We start from the raw sequence: 20,972 nt of genomic DNA on the forward strand, positions 1-20,972 counted from the left end.
TCATAAATTCAGCTCATTCAGTTTCACATAAAAGACACATCTTTAGTAAAAATCGAGACTTTTAATTTCCATAAGTTCGAGAATCCAACTTCTCCTGTAACGCACAAATAGGATGAGTAGAGTGCTGAATTATTAAATAGACAAAATAGGTAATTGCCTAGGGGCCCCACAACTTTAGTGGGCTCCAAACTCTCGAGATGTTTTTTGTGGTATTTTGAAAGTATTTAATTTTGTGATTTTATTTAATTTTAAAGGTCATACAATCGAAACTATTCAAATTAAAATCAAGAACTTTTAAATTAATTTGGAAACATTATTTTAGCGATATTTCTTATTATTACCGTTTGCAAGATTCATGTTATGTCATTTTATATTTGTAAAAAATGTGGTACTTTATAATTACAAAAGATGCCCGTTTCGATTATTAAATATTGTTCAGATTGTAGATAAGAGGATTTTGTCATTTTTTAAAAATACTTCATTTAAAATTGCTTTTAAATTTCTCTTGTGTATTTTTTATATTCTATGTACCAAAACCAACTTTTTCGGAAGTGATCTGTAACCAAACGCTTTGGTAATTCAGTTTGTCAAACTCATAATTACTTACATAAAGATTAAACTAAAATCGCTAAAAAAATGTGATCTTGAAAGTTTGAAGGAGAAAAGGCGCCCCAAGATTTACATAGCTTAACGGCCCCTAGACGGCTTAATCTGGCCTTAAAAGAATAGCTGCTTCATGGTACATTTTAATGTATGACTAAGCCATTTGATAGAGAAAGAAAGGCATTTTACTGTTTTCCAGAAAAAAATCAAACTGTCTATTCATTAATTTTATATTACTATGCATTAATTTTGTAGTTTATATTACTTTGCGTAGAGATTGAACTTGACTATTTTTAAAAAGGTTACAGGAAAAAAATTGCTGCAATTACAATGGATTATTGATATTTTTCTGAAAGAGAGATTAAAAAATACACAAATAACATGAACTAAAATAAGAAATTAACTTCTGAAATGGTGAAACTTTGAAGATTAAGAAGTCATGTGATCAACTTTAAAATAGAATGATAGCATTATTATGAGCAAGAAATAGATTAGAAACTCATGCATACAAATTTAAGGTTATTATTAAAAATATTATTATGAAGGAATTTGCTTTCGAAATTAGATTGTGAAAAACGTTATTTAACAAGTTTTGTCGGTTTTGATCAAAAACTCACAAATGACATGTAGTCAGTAATTTTAACTAAAAATTAAATATCAGTTTTTCAGAGAACACAAGTTTAAAATATCCCTTCATTAAGATGCCTTAATGAGAACTCTTAAAAATGCTCTCATGCCTTAAAGCTAAAATTTTTCTAAACAAACAAAAAAAAATCAATTATCTAGGAAATGATCACTTTTTTCTTACTTAAAAATTCTCGAAATAGTTCTATAGGGAATATGTTAAAAAAATTAGCTAAAAGTTTTCGCCGATATCCTTTTTCAAAAATATAACCTGAAAATATATTTTAAGTATAAAGTGATCGGTGAGTTTTTAAAGTGATCGAGTTTTTTTCCAATCTCTCAGATATTGTTTTATCGCCTGATTATAAAATTCTTATATTTCTGATATAAAAGCATACACAACATTAAGAAATAATTTTAGTTTTGATAGAAATAATTTGTTTCTCAATAAACATTGCTTGTCATTAGTTTTACATAATTATCAAAACGCAAAGAGATTTCGGTTCCATGTTATAAACAAAAAGGCATACTTTGAGAATAAGTATAAAACTATCATAACTTAACTGTTATAGATTATTACCAATATCATATTTACCTATAAAAGATTAAATTTTTTTTAAAAAAATAGCGATTTAGTCCAAATTTTTACGTTATAAATTTACATTGTATCTGCATATTCCTGAATCTAATTTTTATTCTATCACTTAATCTGCTGATATGGATTATTTTAATTCTTATTTTTTCACTCAGAAGTAATTGTGTACTAACGATTATTCCCCACTCTATGTCCTTGAGAAGGAGGCTGCCCGTTTACTAACTTCGGAAACTTTGTAATTAATAGAACATGCTACGCATGAAAATGATGTTGCTATTACATGTTAATGGATTCATTTTTGAAGGTCGTATTTGCTTGCATACCTCTATTAATATGCAAGACAGATATTTTTTTACTCTTAAAATATGTAAGCAAGTGCTGTTTTTAAATAAAATGCAATGCAGTAATGGAGAAATTTCCATTATTAAGCGATGCTTACCATTGCTGAGTGAGTTCATGAAATGGAGAAAGGTGCACCAAGTTGCCGAGAGTCAGGTTCGCAGACCAGATGCAAAGTGAATAACCCGATTTGTTCTGGTTCCTTTCCCTTTTCGACGTCGCCATTTGGCATCATTTTGATTAATCTCCGCATATTTTTCCTACTCAAGTAATCCAAATTGTTACCAATAAATGCACTAAAGGATACATTTTTGGGCACTTTTAATTTTAATAATTTTTTGCAAAATAATTTCTTAATAAATTCATGGCCAGAATTTTCACCGCCACAAATGCTGGCGCTGCAAGCGTTTTGCCCTTAAGCTAAAATTAAAGATACGAAGTTCTTTCAGAAACTTTAAGCTTGAAAGAAACTATTTTTAAATTGTTTTATATAAGCTTTTACAGGCCAAATTCAGACCCAGGTTGAATTTTCAGGGTATTTCACCTTCTAATGCTTATTTTAAATGCTTAATATCAATTATTGAAATATGAAGTAAAATTTTTATACACAGTTTTTATGATATTCCCTACTGATTTGCTATTTGTGAGAGTCTTTATTATGCTAAGCATAAAATTGAATATAGCTGCGATGAAACAGAACAGTAAGCAAAGTAATGAAACTTTTATGAAAAACTAAGCACAGATATGAATTCATTTGGAATTTATTAATTTAAATTAATGAAAAAAATTTGCACAAAAGATGCTGAAAGTTGTATTTTTGTAACTATATTCCATGGTACTCTGGAAACTCATTAGAATACAACTATTTTTTTTTCCTTTGCAATAATCTTTTTTACTCTACATTGTGACCATCTATCTTGAATTGTCACTTTAGGTTCTTTTTCTTTTGCAATACTCTGCCGTTAACTTTCGATCATGACTGACATCTTTTCTTCACTAGCTACCTTGGGCGACCAATTGGTTGCTAACAATTTCAATTAAATATTTTGTCTAACTTAGCCTTAATGATTTACTCGACAAATATTTTTGAACTTCAAGTTTTGATAGAAAAATAGCTCATTTTATTTCAAATGCCTTGCATCGTTCTGTACTCTGTGCTATTAACTCTCTGATTTTCTGTTAATATTTTTATACTTCCAATTATTACACAAGAAAGAGAGGCAATGTTTAAAACAGGACATATCCTAGAAATACCTTAACGTTGCTTGTTTCTGATTTTATATATATCTTAATTATGAAAACAATGAAATTTTTTAAAAAATTAAAGAATTCCGTATTTAGAAGTCAATTGAACATGGGAAAACAAGCCGAATTTTCATATCTTAATCATCAACAATGGAAAAAAAACCAGAAAGAAAATGTTTAGAACTTCACTTCAACAATGAAATACAGTGTTATAAAATATGCTTTAAATATTTAAAAACTAATTAAAAATAGAAAAAAGAATTATACAAAAAAATTGAATAGTTAAAATTATTATCCTTTTCTAAAATTTAAAAAGATGCAAAAGTAATTATTATGGTGTAATGTTTACAGAAATTATGCTGAAAATACATCAGATGTTGCTTAATTTTTAATCACTTAACATTTTAAATAAAATTTCAAAAAAAAAATAATAATAATCGGTCCCAAGTGAACATTATTACCCTTCAAAGTATATATGTGCCAAGTTTGGCTGCTCTAGATCAAATGGTCTGGCCTATAAGGCACCAGCGCACACACAGTCTTCTTTATTATTAGTAGATATTGGCTTAATTCGTAAAAGGACAAATATAATTTCTCAAAGAAACTTCAAAAGAATGAGTTGGTTACAATTCTGTGTGTTGTTAAGACTAATAACATCAGACAATAATAACTATATTGAGTGCATTTGCTATTAAATTCTATTATCATTTCCTGAAGCTGTGGTGGTAGGTGCTAATAGTATTCATTCTTTTCGATAACTATATTTGAAGAAACGAAACTGATAATCATATAACGGTTATTACAGAATTATCATTCCAGTAGTACCAAATAGCTAATCCTTTACCTCTGTAATCAGTTCTTTTGATTGCTAATAAAAATTAAAATATTTTAATTTTTATTAGCAATTTTTCAATAAAATCAATGGATTTCCTTTTCTACAACAGAAGGAGATTTCTCATCCTGTAATGCAACAGATTCTCCTTTACTTTTCAGTTTCAATGAAAGCTCATTATAGAAGAAATGTTTTCTCCTAAATAAGAATTGGTGAAGCTTAATGAATTATAAAAAATGAATTTCTTATTTATATTATTATATCTTACGTATTATTAGTAAAATAATTGGTGAAGCTTAATGAATTATAAAAAAAATGAATTTCTTATTTATATTATTATATCTTATGTATTATTAGTAAAATAATTGGTGAAGCTTAATGAATTATAAAAAAAATGAATTTCTTATTTATATTATTATATCTTACGTATTATTAGTAAAATAATTGGTAAAGCTTAATGAATTATAAAAAAAATGAATTTCTTATTTATATTATTATATCTTACGTATTATTAGTAAAATAATTGGTGAAGCTTAATGAATTATAAAAAAAATGAATTTCTTATTTATATTATTATATCTTACGTATTATTAGTAAAATAATTGGTGAAGCTTAATGAATTATAAAAAAAATGAATTTCTTATTTATATTATTATATCTTACGTATTATTAGTAAAATAATTGGTGAAGCTTAATGAATTATAAAAAAAATGAATTTCTTATTTATATTATTATATCTTACGTATTATTAGTAAAATTGATGTTCTTAAAATTGCCAACAAGATTTGAAGAAATTTTGGATATTTTCCCAATTTTACATGAATTTCTATGCTTTTCACTGTTTAAAATATAAAAAAGGCACTTTTTAAAAATGTATGTAAAGCAACTATTTTATATCTGAACTATGATTTCTATATAAAAAGATCAAACTGTCTTTCAGTTATAAGTAAATGTGTTTTCAAGTGGAGATGAAGTTTTATTTTTAAATGAATTTCCCAATCCCCAAATGGAAACATTTAAATTATTCCAATTCCTATATGAGCGTATTGAACTGTAAATGGCTAACTTGACTTATTTCATGTTCATAAAGATGAAATTTCGCAATCAAATTTACTTTCACTTTCTGATAAGCTTTAAAATTGCAGTTTTGTACACTTTTGTCATTTCAGTGGCATTACCCTAATTTAAAATTTGCAGAATTAATTTATCTGTTAATTAAATTATTTAATTAAATTTTCACTCTATATCAATCTGTTTTATCTGTTTCATTTTGCATGGCGCCTTCTGATAGTGGGATTGAGAAATAATAGATTGCCAGATTAAAAAGTAGATAACAATTAAAATTTTGTACCGAATAACAATTTCACATGAATTTCTATGTTATGCACTCTATAAAATATAAAAAAAAGGCAATTTTTAAAAATTTCTGTAAAGTAACCATCTGAACTATGATTTCTATATAAAAAGATCAAGCTATCTTTCAATTATAAATAACTGTGTTTAAAAGTGGATATTAAATTTTATTTTTAAAGGAATTTTCCAATCCCCAAATGGAAACATTTAAATTATTCCAATTCCTATTTGAGAGTATTAAATTTTAAACGGGTAACTAAATTTATTTCATATTCATAAATATGAAATTTCGTAATTGAATTTACTCTCATTTTCTGATAAGCTTGAGGATTGCAATTTTAAACACTTTTGTTATATTAGTAGCAACCCCCTAATTTAAAATTTACAGAATTAATTTATCTGTTAATTAAATTATTTAATTAAATTTTCATTCTGTATCAATATATTTCAATTTGCATGGCTTCTTCTGATAGTGAGATTGAGAAATAATATATACACAAATTAAAAATTAGATAACAATTAAAATTCAAAATAAATTCCGCCATTTAGTATATAAATAAAAAGGGGCTTTTAAAAACTGCTTAGTTAAATGCATTCCGAGGTTTGACTTTTTTCTTGAAAAAAAAAATATTTTGAAATTAGAATTAGTTTTACTTATTTATGAAAAATAGAGAAAATATTAGAAACTATCAAGAACATCAAGATCAAAATATTTAATATTAAATATACCACTCATCAATTACAATGATTAAAAATAGGTTTATATTTTCCTTCGAAAATCGCGCGAACGGAAAGGAAGAAATTTTCCTTCGCATTTTTGAGGGGGCGGAAGGGAGGCGAGCAGAGATGGCCGCCGACAGCTATCCTATCAGAAATGGCGTTGTGCGACATCAAAATTTGAAAATAAATTTCAAAAAATAAAATACTAGTTTCTGATTTTCAAAAAGAAAATGAAATGAAAACAGTGAATTAGCATGAATTAAATGCAATGCTTTGCAATAAGAGAAAATGAATTTCTCAATTAATTTATTTAATAAATATTTCAAAATCTGAAAATTGGAAGCGACATAACAGATTTCACCGTCCTCTTTAGGACACTTCCATCTTGCGTAGTAAAGCCCTAATGCAATACATGCGCAAGAATCGATTTTTCTAAACATAGAAAAATCGATTGTCTCCTTAGGTTATCTAGGATTGACGTTCCAAGAATTTCGAATTCGAAATTCAATCAGCGCAAAAATTTAGTCGCATTTCTTCATCTCAATTCTGTGTCTTATATATGAACAATAGTAGAGGATGCGAAAATGAATCTAATTACAGTATTATGATACAAGATTTTTGATCAAGCTTGATCATTGATACAAGACTATGATCAAAAGGTTTTTATTTAAAAATATTGTAAACGAATAAATTGAGGTTGTCTTAAATATATTTTAGAGTCGATAAACAATTAATGGCGGTTGCTTTGGGGTAATTCGTTAATTTTAATATCAGAATTCATTCACGAAACTTCTTTGATTTAAAATGATTTATTAAAAAATTTTGGACAAATATAGTTAATTAGAATTCCTTTTACTTTTCATTAATTAATACTTCATCTCTATATTTTATTTTCTTATATTAATGTTCACTAAGAAACGAAGATATTTTTTTGATTGTACAGAACATGGTACAGGGACGCGAAGTATTTTTACAATGATAACGGATTACTTATGGGAACATATTATAGATTGTATTTCTACAGGATTTATAAAAACAACTTCTGATAATACCAAAAATTCTTTTTAAATTGTGGTTCCTAATATGGCTGGAAATGCTAAAAGCTTCAGACAAGAAGCTACCGGATTAAAGAATCCGAAGGTGAAATTTATTTATTCTCATATGTAATGTATTTGAAATATGCCTCGCCAATTATATTTTGGAATCAGTAGTAGATCTTGCAGGAAACAAAAAGAGGTAATCTCATAACTTATATTCAAACATTGTGCAGAAAATATTAAATGATATGTGCAACTATTTTTAACTGGTGATTAAAATGTCATTTGAACTGAGTCTTTTATCTAGGCTGCAATATTACAATTTATATTTATTTATAATTGAACATTAGTTACTTAGAATGTATTACAAATAAATTTACAGAAGAAACCAATTAATTTAAACTATGTACAACTAAATCCTTTCATTTAAAAAAAAATTAAAGAATAATATAAAATATTAAACTACCTAAAGAGATGGATTAGAATGAGCGAAAATAAAATTAATCACTCTCACATACGTATACACAAAAGAAATTCCATCAAGAATTGAAGGCCGATATTTTAACTTTGGAATCATTATTTTACAAAAAACATGTTATAATGGAAAAATAAAGCCACGTAAAGAAAACGAATAATAAATTAATTAAATGGGACAAAATTTAATAAAAGGAAAAGGTGGAATCTATAGACATAAAATTATAAATAATAAATATATAAAATGAATTTAACCATCAAGGGAGGCAGAAGAAACAAAAATAATAATATAACTAAACAAAACAGTTCTACATTAATTGCAAAATTATACAAATCTATTTTATAGAATTAACATCAACAAATTCCTAGTGAGGCTAAATTATAGACTTTCTTTGCTTATGCTTCGAATCAGTTAATACTTCTTAATAAATGAGTATTGACATAAAAAAAAATGCTGCGTGAATGATATTATTCATAAGCATGAAACAAAATCTAGAGCTTCAGTATTCAGCCATGCATAATAAAAAATAAAAAAATAAAAAAAATGCCAACTGAATGCCAATCAGAATTTTCTTATTCAAGTGTCAGAATCATTTTTCATTCATATGTGAGAATGAATATGTTACGCAAAGTTGTGATTAAGTGCTATTCATGATTTAACATTTTTTGACATTTAAAATGGCCCTAAAAGAGCCATTGAAAACTTATAAGAATTATGTGGCCGAAAGTGAGCTCTTCATATAAAATAAAAATGTAGCATTGGGTCGCAGTTTCAACAGTCCTTGAAATGCTACATAAAGTCCGTGAACTCGTCCAACCTTCAACAATATGAACATCAAAGACTAGCAATAAACAATAAAATGCCTGAAACTGTACTCGCGTGACAAAAAAAAATCGTCTCATAGTAAAAGGTAGCACCGAACAAATAAAATTATTTTCACGAAAAGAAAATCTCGAAATTTCTAACGGATCGTCGATAGTAGCTTTAATTGCGTTAATCATGTCTAACATTATTTTGGAAAATAATGTAACAGGGATGACTTTTTTTAACTGCCGTGTCGTTTTACTGAGATCGCTTTCTGTTTATTTTTATATGGCGTTTTATTTAAGTCATCTGAGTCATGTTAACTATGTGCTATGTTTCATCAAAACATTGAATAGAAATGGAACAAATTCCCATGTTAAAAATCAAGAAAGTCATTATAATAACCTCAAAATATTTATTATCAAAGAAGAGGGTACAAATATATAAAATGAGTTTAGAAATCATTTTTCTTTTATTTTTCCCTGGACTGCGCATGTATATTATTAAGATAAATTTTATTTGCACCTCATATAAATTATTCAAAAATATTTTATTTTCTATTTTACAAACAAAAACCAAACAATCAACTAGAATTTCATCACAAAAAAGATAACAGCCCTATCCGTACTGTTAAAATATTTTCGACTTATTTTGTAATTTCATTTAATTCTGAATATTTTAGATAATTTTAAATCTCGAATTCATCTTGCATATCAATGACTTACATTGATGGATATAGGATACCTTTGATCAAATTAAGCAAGTTATAGCAATTGTAGCTGAACCATTGCAGTGATTTACCGCAACCATAGAAAAAGAGCAGATACAAATATTTCTATATATACTGCAAATTTCCTGTTTATTTAAATTCTTGTACGCAAGATGATCATTGATAAAGCACCTGACAAATATATTTAATCATTTTTGTTATTTTCAGTAGAACAAGCAATTCTGATACTTAAAAAATACGAAATTTTGACAACAAAATTACCTAAAATCTCATCATCATCATTATAGAAAAAAAAGTAATTGCCCAACTATCTTTATCGTGGTTTCTGCATTGTCTCCATTTTTTTTTTTTTTTTTTTTTTTTGTAATATTTCCTTATAAATCCTAATTATGAGTGCTCAGTTTGGAGGAAGTAACTGAGTTTTATTTTATGCTATTAAGAATTTTTATTAGTTTTATTTTTAGATTAGCGTCTAGATTGAAACCTTCACGAAGTTTGCTGAAGATAGACCTCTACTTTTGAACCATGATAAATGAGGACAACACCGTAGAGATTCCGCTCTCTATGCTTCCACGTTACTCTGAAGTTAGATATCCTTTCCTTATATTATGTGCATCAGTTTGATATTTGAAGCCGGTCGATCAAGGGTTCGAAAGCGGAACTTAGTTTTCTCAATAGTTTTAGTTATATTAATGTGAACGAAACCTTAAAATGATTATTATTTTTTATTTATTTAATGACTATTGAGGGATATTGATGATTATTTTGGAACGAACCTACAAATTTTAAACCACGATTAAAAGACACTTGAGCTGGCAAATCCTTTTTTTTACCCACGAAACACTAACGTGAGAGATTTCACCACTTTTTATGACATTAGCATATGGCATTTTACCACTTTTTAAACATAAAATAAAACGATATTCCAGAATATGAAAAGTTCGATTTTAAGGGAAAAAACTTTGTAAATTTTGTCATCTATACTCAAATTATGGTGCATTCTAATGCCGAGAAAGATGTTTTCAAATACCAAAAATAACATTTAATTAGCAATTAAAATTAAACAAAATTTATCTACAGTTGCAATCTGCTGTTTATTGTAGAACTGCAATAAACAGCCACCAGGATAAGTAGTCCAATTAAGAAGATATAAGCGATGTTCTCAAGTGTCATTTGGATATAAAAAGTTAATGGCTGCTTGCTGCCATTAAATTATGTTCATAAACGAGTGGCGTGTAGAAGTAATGTAAAGTGAAACACATAACTACTCGATTCAGCTCTCGAGAATTGGTCATCAAGTCATTGCAACCAATCATTTCTTCAAAAAAAATAATAATAAATTATGGTTTAAAATTAGCTTTAGCAAAATCTCTAGCAATATCTTTGTGAAATTAATAAGAATGCAAATTTACGTCGATTCGATTCTCGATGCGTTTTTCGGTAAGAATATAACAATTTTAATTAATCGTTTTTCTTAATAACAAAGGTTTACAAAAATCGCTTAAATTTTTCCTCTTGGAATACAATAATCATAACTTAAAGAAAATTGAAAATATAATTTAAAACATTTATTTATTTTCCTTTTATCAGAAAATGAATAATTATTTAGCGTGAAATAAATAATTTTGTTATGTAGAATATTAATTAGAGGAAAAGGCTATCTGAAGTCTGCAATGCTCGCAATTGAGATAATCATATTGTGAATTGCAAATTAACCCCTTAACCGGCTTTCCCGCACCCCATGTTTGCTTCGATTTATCTCATTTTTATACTTACAAACAAGAGCTAAGCCATTCATAAATGTTATAATGATACACAAAAATTACATAGAATAGATAAATATCTCGAGTTTTCTATATGGATACTCATTTGAATCAAAATGACAAAAGATTTCTAAAACAAACGATTTCATCTAATTAGATAGAGGAGAAAATAAACCAGGTAAGGGATTAAATAAACAAAATAATTGATGATAATTTTGAATTCTAAAATACTTGATAAGCATATTCCTTTTAAATTTTTAATATTAAAATACTAATCTGAGAATTCGCACAGTTTTTTTTTTTTTTTTTTTTTGAAAATAATAAGAAAACTAATTATGTTTCAGCAGTAGGGAAATATTTGAAATCTTAATAATAATTAAAATAAATTTTGATTAGGACTGGGGGATTAGTGCTTACTAGAATATCAATTGATTAAATTCAATTCAATTAGGAAGACCATTAATTAAATTACATTAAGTTATTGTATGATTTGTAGAAATGACTTACGTAGTTTTTTAAATTTGGTATTTATGGAATTTAATTTATTCTAATGCACTTAATGAAGATTCCCCTATGGAGATTATAGACTTATTATCCACTCGCTCCCAATAAATATCCCATCAATGGCATTTATCTTCTAAATTTGTAGGTGGTTTTTGAATGCCGTTTGTTCCATCCATCTTCGAATTCTATGGTTTTTGAATACCGTTTATTCCATCCATCTTCTAATTCTATGGTTTTTGAATGCCGTTTGTTCCATCCATCTTCTAATTCTATGGTTTTTGAATGCCGTTTTTTCCATCCCTCTTCTAATTCTACCCCTATGTATCAATGATTTCGCAATAAATATTAAGGGCTTCAAAATTTTAATTCTTTAACAATCAAAACAAAGGGAAGTGGTCTCCCCAAAACTTTCTTGCTTACTCTTCAATAAAGGCCGTATCTCCTACCCACCGAAAAAAAATGGGGACCTTACAGAAGATCGTTAATTCCTTGCATGACATTGGGGAACGATATTTACGAACTATAGAACTTTGGCTTGAATCTAGTATTTTTACTGAAACTCTAGTGCGAATAGGCATTTTAAATAATTTTTCCCGGCTGATTGAAACCAAAATGCATGCATTTGTGAATGTATGTATGTATGTATGAATGTATTTGTGATTTATTTCGTATATATATATGAGAAAATACGGAACAACAGACGATCTACCCTTTGACAGTTTGGCTCAAAATTTGGTAAGAATCTACATTTTAGATGCTAAATCTGTGTACCAAATTTTATTTATCTATGTTGTGTAGTTATCGAAATCATTTGCACTCGAACAGACAGCTGCACAGACTTCTTCTGAATGCATTTCATTCAAAATTCAATAGAAATTTACAAATTGGGTACAAAGAACATCTACCAACTTTCTTCCGTTTAGCTCAAAGCGTTTTTGAATTTTAATTGCTCACAGACAGACAGATATAATTCCAAAAAATGTATGTTTGAGATTTAGGGAAATCTGAAATGTAGAGATTCGTCGGAATCTCGAGGTCGAATTTTTTGAAGATTACAATACTTTGTATACTTCATATACGAGAAAATAAAAACAAAGAAATTAGCCTTATTTTAAGAGAATAGGTGACATTTTTCAGAAGCTAATTTCTAAGTGGAAAATTTACTAAAGGGAATCAAATTTGCTGTAAAAGAACTATTAAAAATATTTCTTAATTTGTTAATACCATAAAATCTATCCAATTTCTTCCTAATCAGCTAAAATTTTCGTTCTCATTAACTGACTACATTACTTAACTTCTTAGTGTTACATGGACAGTTTAGACATTTAGTGAATTTATTAAAAAAATTTGGAAAGTTTAATTATCCTAAACCATTTGATATAACAAATTTCAAGTAAGAAGTAACACTTTTTGTTATAAAATGAATCATTTCGAAGAATATGGAAAGCGATACAGTGAATATACCAGATCCTAAAAACCTTTACTTACTTTTTTAGTTTTTACTTTCTAACATATGTTTAAAATGTGCTGAATATTTGTCAAGATTGGATTCGATGGCACAAAAATGTTAAATCTTGGTATGTTGCCTAATTGATATTGAAGCCAAAATTCTTTAAAAAAAACTGCTGCCCTAAATTCTTTTAAAAAATATTCTTTATTAAGATATATAAATCTGAATTCACTGTTTAAAAATTGCGATATTGAGGTTTCATTTCCCACATACATTTAAAGTAAATCTTTCTTAATAAAGTGATGCAAATTTAATTCACTGCCTCATTTCGGCATTGCGGTTTCATTCCCCTCATACATTTAAAGTAAATCTTTCTTTATAAAGTAATGCAAATTTGATTCACTACTTAAAAATAATAAATCGCACTATGCTACTTCAAATATTTATGACCATGCTAGCTGATATGAATTTAATATTTCGTATAAAAAATATTTTACTGTAGTTTATTACCTCACGGACTTTTTTTTTTGGGGGGGGGGAACTGTTCTTGTTAAACGATATATATTTAAATGTTTGTTTAAAAAGCCTTCCATGAAATTGTAATATAATGCCTAGAACAATTATGAAGAAAACATTCTTTATCAAGAGAAAACAAAAAAAAATTTTCATCGCCTAAAAATTTCGAAATTAGTTATTTATGAAAGAAAACATTCTTTGTTAAATAGTCTTATTCACAGTCTAAAAATAGGAAATTGTATAGTGTTATAGCGAGACAATACGCATTATTTTTCCCTCTTCAAGCAAGTATTATATTTCCAAACACTTAAGAATTCAGATGCAGAAACAGATGCACATGGCACAAACTTTTTACAACAAAAAGATGACACAACCAGTTAACTTACCCTGAGAATCCCCAGCTTTCATCTCCAACAGTCTGTGTAATTCATAGACGTAGACTGAGGCAGGAGAAAATGGTCAAGTAATTCTCCTTCGATACGAAGGTAATCAGAAACTAGTTCTTCTCCCTTGACCTTAGGAGAAAGAAGAAGTGAGAGGAAATTCTCCCCCCCCCAACTTGTAGCAACGTGCGAACATTGTGACCATAGACCGTAAAATTACAGAATAAAATTATTGCATTTAGCATAATTTACCGAAAGTTGCTGGATCTTCTTCATATTGTTTCAAACAAATTATATATCAAACGAGTTTCATATTCGAAATAGTTGGCCGTATCACTGGCATAATACTTTATATTTATCCGAATAATAATTTCATTGAGAAAATTGATTTTAATAATGCGACGATTCGTCGTAGATTTAAAAATGGGTATTTGAGATTAGTACAAGCATATACGATACCGAGATAATATAAAATTTTATTTTTATCATTAAAATTTATTTATAATATAGACACTGATGTTTTTTTCTATAAAAAATATGCGATGCTAAATTTATTTTAAAAAAGCTAAGTTGTAAAAATAATAAAAGCCAGGAGCTTGCTCTTTTTTACGGCAACTTCTAATCTTCGAGCGCAAAGTGCTTCTTCCCTGGAGAATTGATTATTGTATAAGTCTCCCCCAAAAGATACGACCGTAGTGTAGATGAGGAATTGTTGGAAACAGTAAGCAGGTTCTCGCTTTTTCTATGAGTGAAACCTGATTAATAAGGCTTATCTAGAAAATAGGATGAGCCTGCTTAGGGTGGGATTTTGCTTGGCCGAGTGATGGCTATTTTATGCAGACCAAGGAACTCTTTGAAATTATCTGCTAATAATAAAAAAAAAATTAACAACCTTTCAGCCTTAATAATCAATGGTGTTTTTTTTTTAGAAGTAACGCTCTGCTACGCCTTCGAATTAAATTTTTAACTGAACTCAGAGAAAGATGAAAATATACTCCGTACATGCTGGTGAGTGGTTAAAAAAAATGGAAGCAAACGTTTTTGTTGGAAGTCACCCGCTATTATTCAACGGATCAAACATATGTTATTGAAAATCCAGCGAAAACAAAAATGATTTTTTATTTGCTAAAATTATTTAATTACAGAACTTACAGCAGTGATTCTTAACTACTGTGTCGCCAAATTTTAGAAATGTATATAGTAAAAATTATAGTGTTTTTTTTTATTGCGAGTAAAGTTTGTTTAAATTAAAGAAAAGTACACTGCATGTTGTAATTAATCCCTTAATAAACGTACTGTAGTTTTTGAAGTACATATTATATTATTTTATTTTACATTCAAAATTATTATCATAAACTATTTTACACAGTGTATTTATTATAGGTAAGTAAACAACTTTTAAACTTATATATTTCTTTGTGAGCCACGAAATCGTTAAAAGTGTGCCGCGACAAAAAAAAAAAGTTGAGAATTGTTGGCTTAAAGAGATTATTTTATTCATTTAAAGATAGTACTTTTTTTAATTTATCAGAAATTTCATTAATAAAGTATATAGATTGCATTGATTCAATAAATAAGACAGGAATCAAATAATGCAATTAATATGAAAATTAATATTATTTAGTTTTCTTAAAAATAGTGAAACTGATTGAATAAAAAAAGAATCAATGTAAATAATATTGAACTGACAGCCATTTTAAAATGAAGCAAATATTTAAAAACAAAGTTGTTTAATAAAATAAACCAAAAATAGTTTATAAGTTAATATCATTACTGTTGAATTAGTTGTCGTTGTCAAACCTTTTAATGCTTGTGTATTTTAATTTATGTGTGTATTTAATTTATTTGTGTATTTTAATTTATGGTTCGTCAGTTTAATGATGAAGTTAATTAGTATACACTATGCTATTGGAGATCGTTCTCGACATTTTGAGAGACATTTACTGAAAGACCATTGGCAGTCACAATAATCCCTATTTATACGGCTTAGTTCTGTGGTAACGGGGTGATTGGCTGTTTTTAAAAAAAGATTATTGATAATGAACTTTTATGGCGGTCTGTGTGAAAATATGGTTGCTGCTGCTTAATACAATATTTGCTTAACGTTAATATAACCTTCCTATTTTATTGTTGTTGATGGAATGATGAGAAAGAATAACGACGTCTGAGGCAGCAAACCCTCTCCAAGATTCCGTGACATAAAAAAAAAAAAAAAAAAAAAAAAAAAAAAACGCTTGATCAGTCACAGATTAAACGTATGACAATCTTATTAATCAGTCAGAACTTCACAGACCGTCGAATTAATACCATGGATGGCTGATCACGAGGAGATATTTTACCACCGAACCAATGTAATCGATGTTCATCAGTCCTGTTTGCATGCTGTTTCATAGTCTAATAGAGATATAAAATTGTGATTCCCTCTATCATTGAATCAACCCAATGCTCACAAAAACTTGTGGACTATGAAACAAAAGTAATAATCTGGTAACTTAATTTCGAAATCGAGATCGAAGAATCGGAAATTCAATAACGACATTTAATAGAAATCTACCTATAAGCGGGTCTGTTCTGCTTTAAATCCTTTGAAGTGGTTAAGCGTCCTCAAGATAATGTACTGATGAAGTTTTTGGTATGAGACATGATTCAAGACTGACCACGGTTCAGAACTTCGAAGCCAGTCCCTAAGAGGTCTCGCACCCTCTAAAACTAGTCGTTAACAAGTCCACAGAGACTTTTGCAATATTTATATTCAGTCCAACGTCCCACTAAAATTAAGCAGCAATGGCATAACAAATTCCATTCCTTCAGTTCCTTTCAATATAAAATAGTTGATCCAGAACAAACACTCGAAAATACCGCTTTAGAAAATTCCATTATTATGTGTTTATTGACACTCGAATCAAATGCAGCATTTTGACTAAAAAAGTAAAATTTTGAAGCTACTGGAAAATTTAGAATGAAAGCCTTTTTCTATAACGTTCCAATGTGATCTTGTTCACATTGCTAAAGGGGAAACTGTCTGCCTTCTAGTAATCCCTTTTAATACGTATCAACGACTCTCGAGGTCAGAATCCAGATTAAAGTTAGATTTGTATGGTTTCAACTCTTGCCAGCTCAATAAACGCAACTTTATAAATTAATACATTTTCGTTTTTCCTTGTATTTAGCGTTTTTCATTAATTGATAAATTAATTACTGCCTAGTCATCAAATGCACGCAAGTATAGTTTTCTTTTCAATATTTTAAATTGGTAGTGTCCTTTACTAATAGGTGAACTTACTTTCTGTTAGTCACATTTTTTTTAGTTGCAGTTGCTAAGATGGTAATGAAAGTGGTATCACATGATGAAGATAATCATATATTGAATACTGGATAACCATTAAGGTATAAATAATAACAAAAATAATCCTAACATTTTGCATTGAAATACCACATTGCTTTTTACTATTAGACTAAAATCACACAGCTAACTCTGATGGATAGAAGGAATGCCATCATTGTTTGCAATATTATTGGGATAGCAATAATGATTGTGTAAGAAGCAAAACAGTTGGCAACTAACATTGACTCCAACGTTACATCGCTACTTTATTAGTGAAAACCGTTGTCTACAGGAAACTATGCTAGACTACAATCAGTTATGGTATTTGTATTGCATATAATCAAGTAATGGAGCTCAAAGCAGTATAAAATTAATATTAAAAATATTAGTACAGATTTCGTTTGTATAGGACCACGCATTTAAAACAGCTAATGCATTAAATTGTCTCTAGCCTTATTTTCAAAGGGGAGCAAAACATTAATTTCAGATTCAGGATGAATCCTATTTCAAGCCATGGAAATTTCATAATTTTAATCTCAAATATCTCATCTCCATCAATTTTACAGGTAACTGGATGAAACTTTTTTCTATGTTTTTATTACGGTATAGCACACTATTTTTTAATAGATTTTTTGGGCAATCTCGTTTTTTTTAGTTACTTTTTGTAATTTCCTTATTTCATCGCTAGGGTCGCTGTAATCTGTCTCCATAACTATACTATAGGTAGGTACTGTAGGTCACTATAGGTCACTTTACTATAGGTAGATGTTACTTCCTTGGCTATACGAGACGCCGTTTGCAATTTAAAGAGTTTAATAGGACTTTACCGACCACTCTGCTTGTGATAGGTAAAGGATGGAACATAAAATATTTTTTTCTGTTCGGAGATATCTGCAATTAAAACCAATGAGCGGAATGGATCCAAATCCCCTATGCAAACTATAGAAGGCATGGGGAGATAAATTCAGCAAAAAACAAATAGAAATAAAATAAGTAAGTAAAAACAAATATCCCAAAAAACGCCATTGCACTATTTTGTACTCAGGGAAGGATAACACACTTAAAATATTGTACGTATGCCTGGGACTCTAATGATGATTAATAAAAGACTATTTTTTGCAAGTTGCATGCAATACAAAATTCATTTTGGTGGTACAATTTTATTGTGCATTTTATTTGGGTGTATTTTTATTGTACATTATTGGGGTACATTTTTATTATTGGGGCATCAGTGTAACTTGCATAATCCATTTTTCATGCATTCATTATAATTATCGACACATGCGACCAGAATGCGCCAAAATCTCAGCTGTCACTAAATTTTTTATGAAATTTATCTCTCCATATCCTTCACAGTCTGTATGTGAAAATTGGTTTTATTCCATTAATTTTTTAAAAAATCTACAGATACTTTAAAACTGGGAAAAATATTTAATAGCCAACTGTTCCTTTTTAAAATGATTTTTCAGTATACAAATATGACGCTGAAAGAATTAAATATGTTTTTGTTTTTTTGAAATTTGCAAAAAGTGAAATCCATTTATAAGTAACAAATTTTATACCGTCATTATATTCTTATAATTGCTTAGTAATTTTGTATGTTTGTGTGTGTGTGTGTGTGTTTCAGCATTTAGCTTTAGTTCAAATTTATTTTATTTCAATATAAATTTTCCAATGATTTTCCATTATGTTTTATTCATATCGAATTGGAATAAATACAGATTTGAAAAAAAAAACAATATATTTATCAGTTGTTGAAATAAATTTTATACTCATATTATATTCTTATAATTGCTTAGTAATTTTGTATGTGTGTGTGTGTGTATTTGTATGTGTGTGTGTGTGTGTGTGTGTGTGTGTGTGTGTGTGTGTGTGTGTGTGTGTGTGTGTGTGTGTGTGTGTGTGTGTGTGTGTGTGTGTGTGTTTCACCATTCAGTTGAAGTTCAAATTTATTTTATTTCTATATAAATTTTCCAATGATTTTCCATTATGTTTTATTCATATCAACTTGGCATGAATACAGATTTGAAACAAAAATGTTTATTTATCAATTGTTGAAATAGATTTTATATTGTCATTATATACTTATAATTGTTTAGTAATTTTGTATGTGTGTGTGTGTGTATGTTAGTGTGTGTCTGTGTCTGCTGTGTCTGTCTGTGTGTGTGCGTGTGTGTGTGTGTGTGTGTGTGTGTGTGTGTGTGTGTGTGTGTGTGTGTGTGTGTGTGTGTGTGTGTGTGTGTGTGTGTGTGTGTGTGTGTGTTTCACCTTTCAGCTGGAGTTCAAATATATTTTATTTCAATATAAATTTTCCAATGATTTTCCATTATGTTTTATTCATATCGAATTGGAATAAATACAGATTTGAAAAAAAACAATTTATTTATCAGTTGTTGAAATAAATTTTATGCTGTCATTATATTATTATAATTGCTTAGTAATTATGTATGTTTGTGTGTGTGTGTGAGTGTGTGTTTGTGTGTGTGTATGTCTCTGTATGTGTGTATGAGTGTGTGTGTGTGTTTCACCATTCAGCTGGAGTTCAAATTTATTTCATTTGAATATAAATTTTCCAATGATTGTCCATTATAATTTATTTATATGAACTTGGAATGAATACAGATTTGAAACAAAAATTTTTATTCATCAGTTGTTGAAGTAAATTTTATACTGTCATTATATTCTTATAATTGTTTAGTAATTGTGTGTGTGTGTGTGTGTGTGTGTGTGTGTGTGTGTGTGTGTGTGTGTGTGTGTGTGTGTGTGTGTGTGTGTGTGTGTGTGTGTGTGTGTGTGTGTGTGTGTGTGTTTCACCATTGAGCTGCTTGACATTGATACTCAAAAGTAAGCTTGATATTTTTTAAATATTTTATTTCATACCACAGAGATCAAACACTTCACTTGAATTTTAAATTCATTTTCCATGCAGCATCTTTCATTCACTGTTTATTTGGTGTCCAATTGTGTGTGTGTGTGTGTTTCACCCTTCAGCTGGTGTCCAAATTTATTTCATTTCAATATAGATTTTTCAATGATTGTCCATTATGCTTTATTCATATCAACTTGGCATGAATATATATTTGAAACAAAAATTTTTATTTATCAATTGTTACAATAAATTTTATACTGTCATTATATACTTATAATTGTTTAGTAATTTTGTATGTGTAAGTGTGTGTGTATGTGTGTGTGTGTGTTTCACCATTCAGCTGGATTTCAAATTTATTTCATTTCAATATAAATTTTCCAATGATTAACCATTATGTTTTATACATATCAATTTGGAATGAATACAGATTTGAAACAAAAATTCTTGTATATCAGTTATTGAAATATATTTTATACTGTCATTATATTTTTATAGCTGTTTAGTAATTTTGAGAATATGGAAGAAAATATTTCCAAGTGATTATTACTTCAGTTTGTTTAAAGCAAGAAGAGTATCATTTTTTTTAGTAGGGAGGGGGGGAATTTTTCTAATGAGTTGTCTTTTTTCTTTTTAATTTTGTATTGCTGATTTCTATAAGCATTTCTTCTCTTTTTAATAAAGGGCGTATGTATTGGTAAAATTTATGGGCCTGCCAGACATCAGAAATGATTTCCCTGAATATTATATTTGTCTTCATGGCATTCATCCTGAAACTTAAGCTGGATTCTCCTTTTTACATGTTTCT

General features: G+C 28.4%; 1 protein-coding gene across 3 annotated transcripts in view; it reads right to left on the reverse strand.

Moving 5' to 3' along the window:
- Positions 1–20,972, reverse strand: part of LOC129960433 (DNA damage-regulated autophagy modulator protein 1-like) — a 64,966-nt gene that overhangs the window by 25,233 nt on the left and 18,761 nt on the right. Inside the window, exon 1 of one of the 3 annotated variants that reach the window (XM_056073860.1) lies at positions 2,262–2,394. The exons of 1 other annotated variant lie outside the window; for it this stretch is intronic. In XM_056073860.1, coding sequence (XP_055929835.1) covers positions 2,262–2,280 — 19 coding nt within the window. In that variant the 5' untranslated portion in view covers positions 2,281–2,394. Of the gene's footprint in view, positions 1–2,261; positions 2,395–13,976; positions 14,095–20,972 lie in introns of those variants that run through there. One more of the 3 variants, XM_056073859.1, reaches the window with a different exon arrangement.

Source organism: Argiope bruennichi, chromosome X2, assembly GCF_947563725.1.
Source record: "Argiope bruennichi chromosome X2, qqArgBrue1.1, whole genome shotgun sequence".
NCBI lineage: Eukaryota > Metazoa > Arthropoda > Arachnida > Araneae > Araneidae > Argiope > Argiope bruennichi.